Genomic DNA, 7,908 nt, shown 5'->3' with positions numbered 1-7,908 from the left:
CCAAAAGGATCCAAAAATAACAAAAAAAGGCTAATACACCGATTGCAAAAAGTGCTATGAACGGAAAACTCAATGACGATTGTTCCACGACGCGAATGACGACATCCTTTCTTGCAGGACGGTTTCGCACTGTTGCCGGAAACGGACATCGGTTGGATGTTTACCATACTAAGAATTAACCAAACGCATGCAATCCTCGCATCCGTATCCGAATCCGGTGATTTATGCTCGAGCACACATTTGGTTCGATGCTTTCCGGAACACTGCCGGTTGTTGGTTGCAGACTATGCTCTCGGAAAAATCGGGTCTCTGCATTAGCGCATAGTAGATCTGTAGGAGGGTTACAGAATCTGCTATAGAGTTACAGAATGCTGTTTTTTTAGTTTTGTTTGAATCATTTACCAACGATGAATCATTCGAACAAGCTGGAAACATTTCGATGATAACATAAGCAACATAGCCCTAAAAACAGTGAGGCGATGAAGCTACTCGTTATTACCTTGTCGTCCGGAGTCTCCAGTGCGGATTAACGGCTCGTACTGATACTATGTTGGATTGGTTCCGGTTTATCGACGTTGTAAACAAACACATTTGCTTTACATCTGTTTTCTGATTAAGTTCAAATTTTATTGCTTTTTGGTATTCAATCAGTAGTTCAAAAATAAGTATAATACGTGGTAGATATAAGAGACTTTGATCAATTATTTAATATATAATAGGTTGCGAATATGAAGCAAAGAGACCACGAAAAAACAACTGGCAGCACGCAAATTCACAGAACAAAAGCTGCTACAGAAGAACGACTAGGCGTTAAAAAACAAACCAGTAAATTGTGCAACTCCGATAAATGCTTCAGTCCTGAGCGATAAAATTGCAGATTGGCATATTAGTTGTTACGTGCTTCATTGCTCTTAGTATGTGTGCACGCACTTAAGATGATTAACATAACTCACGATGTGGCCCAATCAGTTTCCTAGTTGTTCTACAAGAGTTTGCTGGCCACTTTGTGTTTGACTGCTCAGCAAACAAGGTGTGTCAGTAAATTATTTATTATGCACCAGTCAGTGTACAAAAGTTGACCAATGAAAAAGTGCAGTTAGTGAAAAAACAAACGATTATCTAGTTTGCAGCATGGAGAGAATGCATCTACCATTAATCTACGCGTTTTTCCTCTATGCTGGTAAGTGAAGAGTTGTAATCTCGTTAAATAGATGATTAGCATAAAACTGAACCTGTTCCGACATTGTTGCTTCTCCAGCGTTCACTCAAACAGCATGTGGTGGTTTGGAAAACACAATACGCATCTCAGGAACGAGAATTGTGCCAGAGAATAGTAACATCAACCTTCAGTGCTTGGGCACACGAAACGAAAAGAGCCGCATGAACGCTTCTTCGATTATTTGGCAATACTCTTTTAGTATCGCTAAGCCAGTTTGGTCCCATTGCGCATCCTGTAAGGTAAACGAAACCACGTTCGAGAGAATACGAGTTTCTCCAAATGACAGTGGCTTATATCGCTGTTGTATGCAGAATAACACCGAGATATGTGCAACAACAGCTGTGTTTGTGATTTACGCTAATCATCCGCGACAAATAATATCGACCAATTCATCTCAAGGCTATTTGAATGTGAAAAATGAGCCAGGCATTGGATTAAAATTTTCTTTGGCATTTTTGTTTAATTCCAAAAGCGGCGTATCGATTACTTTCAATTCAAAGACAAACATTGCATTCTGTGAATATTTTGGCATTAAACACGATGACTGTCACAAACCAAACACTACATACCGAAACGACATAGGTTACACTGAGAGGTCCTACTTTGTTCCGGAACCTAAAATGAAGCAAAGTGAAGGATTTCGTATTTCTGTTCACTCACTTTATGGATCAGTAGAATACCATCTTGATATCTTGATCCACGGTACGTAACCGCTTCCACAAACTCCTCCAAATTTTTAGGAAACTACCATTTGTTTTGTTTCTCAGGCAAACCTATTCTAACGATGCAAAATGTCACTGCTAGAAATGACAAAAATGTCGCACTTTGGTGCCGAGGTATGGCGTACCCTGCGCCAACTTTTACATTTTCCTACACACCCTGTGCGGATCGTAATTGGGAGAACTGCTTGAAGCAAAATGCAAGCATACAGCTCGTAACTGCTCAGGTAGGACTCATTTAATCGATCCAAGTGCATATTGATGCTAATTGATCTAATTTCCCATGTTTTCATCTGCCTACAGACAATTTTTGCGAACGACTCAGTGAAGGTGGAAGCTGCAACAACATTCCTGGCGAGTTCTAGTATCATCCAATGCACTGCAAACAACTCGGAAGGATCTACCACAATAAAAGCATATGCTGTCATCAATCCTTACAGCGCACCAGAATACATCCAGCTCGTCCATGTGTCGATGTACGGCATTTCGGGTGCCTTAATATTCACATTCATCGTGTGGTTTGTAGCCCTGAGCTGCAGGAAAACAAGCGAACCACAGTGGGTCGAAATGCACGATCTACACAATAACGAGATCTTCAGCGTGCCGCCGGAATTCGAGTATCCCATGAAAAACATTATCATGGGTAAGAAAATAGCTGAAGGCACGTTTGGAGAGATCCTGCTGGCGAAGGCTAGGAACATCCTTTGCAACGACCGCCTAACGGAAGTGGCAGTCAAAAAGCTTAAAGCAACCGCAAGTGAAGTCGATCTGCAAGCAATGATTTCTGAGGCGCACGTTATGTTTCAAATGGGACAACATCTGAACTTGGTGAACTTCTTAGGAGTGGTTACCCAAGGAATAACTAATAGTATGGGTGGTTTATTTAAGACTAGTAGATGTGGTGTGTTACTGATACGGTTTCATTTCAGATGAGTTCCTGATCGTCCTGGAATACTGCCGCCATGGTAGCCTGCATCAGTATCTGAACAAGTACAGGAATAAATTCGTCGATTGCTGGGAGGATCTTCAACATCCTTGGGTAAGGTCGGTGAGAAATGTGTTTAAAACAATCGATCTGGTAAGCTGGGCCGCTCAGGTTGCCAACGGGATGGCCCACCTGGCATCACTTAGCATCGTTCACGGGGACCTTTCGACTCGCCATGTGCTATTACATGATGGAAATGTGGTAAAGATCAGTGATTTTACACTGGCTCGCAAAGTTCGCCACGCGATCGACTTCTCTCGGCCAACGTCGGCAGACATCAACATGCTGAGCCTGGAGCGTGATGCAGAGCAGACGTTCAGTGTTAGCTCCGATATTTGGGCGTTCGGGGTGTATCTGTGGGACTTGTTTACCCTTGGGGCACCGCCAGCCTTGGAATCGACGGAGAACTATTACATGAGCGAAAAACCGGCTCACGCCAACGAAGAAATGTACGGGATTATTAAGCAGTGCTGGGAGCGGAGCCCGGCGATGACACCAACGTTCGACGAGCTGGCCGTGCACCTGAACTCGATGCTGCCATTGGAGCTGCAAAGCGTATGTTTTATCAATGGTCAGTTCTATTTTCGTACCAGCTGAATGATGATAAGTTTTTTGTTTTCAACTGCCACCAACAGCATTTAATCGTGATGAATCATCCGTACGAGCAAGCAAACTATCGCTGGAAGCAAAAACGAGAGAGCGCTACGAAGAGTGTAGAATCAAGATAAGAGTGCCCCAAACAACAGCGACTGCACCGCTTCTAAACAAGTTTTTTTTTTCAATTTTTATTAATTATTCATCATATTGTAATCGATTATTATAACTTAAACTAGCTTAATATTACTAACATGTAGAATCATAAACCCTGAAAAACTACTCTTGTTACATAATGGTTTACATTATTTTTTCAATGAGAGTTTTCTTATTGTTTCTATGTCTTTTGCTTATTTTCCAATAATTTTGACCTGAATCTAAAGATTATCATTAAACTCAGACAGAAACAAACTAACGTTTTATAAAAGCAACGTTATCAACAAAAATTGATTTGAAGTGTTGGCTTTATCTGTTTACCCCCATGAAATTGCTATCAATCAGTGATTCTGTTCTTGTAGTTTAGAAATTAGCAAACACCTTCGAACATTTAACGTTTCCTTCCCCCGATGGATTCTAGAAAATACACCAAACCGACCAAATACCAACACCGAGACTTCCTATTCCGATGGCGAAGCAATAACTTTTCTGTCGTAGTCGTAAATTCGAACGTTTACAGCATCTTAAAAGTTGGCTCATAAAGTCGTTCCAACGGTTGGTGCTGCGGAAGCACTAGCACCGGCCTGTGTTGTAGCGAAAATGCCACTGAAACGGAAGATTTTATGACCAAACGGGTCGAACTGACTCTGTCTGCATCGATTCCTGTTTGCTGAAGGAGCCCATAATTCCGAACAACGAGACCATCAATGGCACTCGATGAGGGAAGAAATTGTTTTCCAATTTTCCGACAATGAGATGACAATTACTTTTCACCCGTTCTTACCAATTCTTTCATCCCTCCTCGATGTCGTTTGGTCGGTGATAATGACGAAGAAAATGAGGTTTAAAAATTGATTTACTACCTTGAGAACGATCCCTGAGATGGTCGTTGTGTGGGGTCAACCGATAGTAAATAGTTTTGCTGATTATGCTCAATTAAAATCGAATTTCATGAGCTCACTGATGAGCGTTGTTTGGTGCAATCCAAAAAAGGTATATCGGCATTTTTCTATTCTAGTAAAAATTAAGTGCAAGGATGAGACATTTATTTCATATACTTTTGTATAAGAATTTGTTTTAGGGAAATCTTTCTTCTCGCAACGAAGCCTTTATGTATCGGTAGTACCATTGCTTAAAGAACCCCCCTTCCGGTGCAAAAAATCGCCTACCACAAGCTGAAAAGACCGTCCGTGAAGACGAATGCGACCCTTTCAGACTACTTTGACCATCCTCATGTGAATGTTGGCATTTTCATTGCCACCCATTTCCTTCCGTTACCCTATTTTACGATCGGTCAACAAATGAAACGGACGAACAAAGCCCACTCGGTTGTAAAGCGTCACCAGAAGGTATAGGTAGTCTGGAAAATTAGGAAACTTTTCCCCGGCACCCACGAATTGGCTGCGAAGGACACGCATGGGATCATGAGCGAAACACATAAACAAGAATTTCTTTTAATACACTAACACTGCTCGTTTGTTGCGTCGTTTTATGGTGGACGTGCTTGGACGATGGTATTTTCCTTTTGCCTTTCCTCTGTCTGTTTACTTGTTTGTTGTTTGCCGTTGTTTTCTTCTGCAAGTTCACTCTGTAGTAATGATGATAATGGTGACTTCATGGAAAGCCAGCTGTTCCTCGACATGTGATTGGTTCTGTTTTCGTTGAGCCTGAAGATGGTTCTCACATTCTTTTCCATTAGATAGTGGATGGTTTTGTGCTTATTTTTCTCAACTCGCATATTTTCTTTAGACTGAATCCTTTTATTATTCGGCTCCATGCTATTTAGCCAGATTTTCATCCCAACGCCTTAAAATGTTGAAGTGTTACATACCATTTGATTGGTCTCGAGTTAAAAGAAAACACGAAAGATTTAAAATTACGTTAGACTGACTTCCTGGCACGACCCGGTAAAGTAAAAAAGTGTGTATAACACAGAATAGATGTCACAAGATTACCATTTATAGTGATTGAAATTGATTGGAATTTAAATTGTAAAGCTTTTACCTTAACATGTTTAATAAATAGTTTACCACCGGATATAGTTAGCTTCCGTGAAAGAGCAAATTGTCATTTATCCGGATAAATTTGAAAGTGTCAACTGATTCGAATTGTTCTTTCAATCGATCGTAGTGCAATCTCACTCACCATCGCTCACATCAACATCATTCGTCAGAATACAGTTTCGCCAGAGTGGATTTTTCAATCTAACAATTTATATAATCAATTTACCACTCTTCTGCCACAGTATGAATCTGGTTCGATTGCATCCTTTCGTGTGCCTTATACGTCTACACTGGCTCGACTACTGCCGATTCTTCGTTCCGTTCAACAATCATCCCGAGCCGTCGGAAAACCGATAAACTGATGAATTTATTGAATTTTTTATTCACTTTTCTTTACTCATCGAGCGGGTGGCATTTAGTATTCGAAACTAATGGAACCATCTCTTGCTTCCGTTACGTAAGATTTTATGTACGTGCTTCCGTTGGTTTAGAGAACGGAATGAGGGATAAAAGCTAATCCAATTTTACAGCACCGTCTATCTTCCAGAAAGATGATCAGTCTCTCCTTTGCTCATATTATTGGCTTAATGTTTTTATTATTAACTCTAAGTTGATGGTGTAGGCGTATGACTCAATGCGGAACGTAAAATACGGGTCTTGTACTTGCGAGCAATCATGTATTCAAATATGTCAAATATAATAAAATATTTATAAAAAGTTAATAAAACGTTTGAAAACAACAAGTAAACTATGAAACATAGAAACTGTATTACATAGAACCAACCATACTTAGTAAAAATGTCTGAGTTAATGTTGATTCGCCTATAAAATTGCAAATAGGAAAAGGGACCACCGTTGTAATGATGCATTACGTTTCATCACTATCCTCGCGCTGTTCCACCAAGTGAATTGCTAAGTAGCAGTGTATCATTTAAATCCCTAGATAACAAGTGATAAATGGAACCCCCATATCCATTATCAGCTATTATCATCGTAGTGCATTTTGATGTTAATCTATTTTAAACACTCTCATACACAGCGCTCAATTTTACTCCTGCACTTACTAATAGTGCACTAGGTTACATTTCAAACATTCCAAATGAGAATACAACATTCTTCTTGTGAAAGATGTATATATTACAGAAAATCCATCACGGAAGAAGTCGGAAAGTAAACGGTACGACATGAAACTCGTTCGGAATCATCAAGTAAACGAATCCACCAGCAACGTTTACCACTTTTGGTTGGCATCTACCGTTTGCGACTGCTTTTGTCGTTTCCAAATCGAGTCGTGAAAATCTACAAAACGTGTCACAATTTGTCATCTGCTCTGTTCGGACGGAAGGAGCAACTATTTCTTGATCCATCGGAATCGACGTGGAAAACCATCGACTGTACTCCTTTCAAAAATGCTCAAATGAAAACAAACAAAAGCTAAAAAATACCCACCGAACGAACGAATGATCGTATCACCAGCACCATTCGTTTTGCACGATAAGATGCATCATTTGTCACTAACCATCGTTTTTCGAAGCATCTCGTCCTAAGGCAGGGGGAAGCGAACAGAAAGAAGTACAATTTGAAGCATCATTAAATCTGTCAGCTTTCCAAAACAGTGCGGGTGGAAAACGAAAAGAAAGCAACTCCTACAAACAGCACCAACCACGATCCGTAAACCTCCCTTTTTTGACGGCAAACGGGTGCATTGCTTTCTTTTGACAAGCCAAAGCGTGGCTCGGGAAAAGTGTTTACTTTTGTGAATAGATACGATGTTGTGTGTTTTCGAAATTTTCCACACGCCACCGGAGTTGTTAGATTGAAAGCGTGTGGAGGGGATAGAAGAAACCAAACACCTTCCCTTGCATGAAAATTGGAGTATGTTGTACAACCGTCGGCAGGTGCACCGTCAGTTGCATTATGCACCTGTGCTAAAACAAACTTACCGTTTTTTGTACCACTTCTTGCGCCTTGTATACGTTGGATTTGGAGTATCTTTCTATGCAACTTCATCTACCCGGTGGCAACTGAATGTGTGGTGTACAGCTTGATTTGATGGGTGTTGATTTTTCGTGCAACGGGTGATACGATGATTGATGGTATGGTTCCATAGTGATTCGCAGGCGAAAGAAATGGGGGACGCAAAACAATTTGTCTCTTGAAAAGTACTCCACTAGGAAAACATTGGAGTATTTTGCACGCGATACTAGGCAAACTAAGGAAGGTTGCTTTTTA

The 7,908-nt window shown here is 40.6% G+C and overlaps 1 protein-coding gene across 1 annotated transcript; it reads left to right on the top strand.

The window, feature by feature from the left end:
* Positions 1 to 2,034: 2,034 nt before the first annotated feature.
* Positions 2,035 to 3,520, top strand: LOC131284203 (platelet-derived growth factor receptor beta-like). Its single transcript, XM_058313058.1, has 3 exons — positions 2,035 to 2,055; positions 2,242 to 2,806; positions 2,868 to 3,520. The coding sequence occupies exons 1-3, from the start codon at positions 2,035 to 2,037 to the stop codon at positions 3,518 to 3,520; spliced, it is 1,239 nt and encodes a 412-aa protein (XP_058169041.1).
* Positions 3,521 to 7,908: the final 4,388 nt, after the last annotated feature.

Source organism: Anopheles ziemanni, chromosome 3 (genome assembly GCF_943734765.1).
Source record: "Anopheles ziemanni chromosome 3, idAnoZiCoDA_A2_x.2, whole genome shotgun sequence".
NCBI lineage: Eukaryota > Metazoa > Arthropoda > Insecta > Diptera > Culicidae > Anopheles > Anopheles ziemanni.
This window is presented reverse-complemented; position numbering and strand designations above follow the sequence as displayed.

What these genes read in the sequence shown, in the direction of transcription:
- LOC131284203 (XM_058313058.1), top strand. Translation starts at nt 2,035, where the DNA reads ATGTCGCACTTTGGTGCCGAG. An exon ending in TGTCGCACTTTGGTGCCGAG is followed by an intron (nt 2,056 to 2,241) that starts GTATGGCGTACC and finishes ATCTGCCTACAG; the next exon opens with ACAATTTTTGCGAACGACTC. An exon ending in TACCCAAGGAATAACTAATA is followed by an intron (nt 2,807 to 2,867) that starts GTATGGGTGGTT and finishes GTTTCATTTCAG; the next exon opens with ATGAGTTCCTGATCGTCCTG.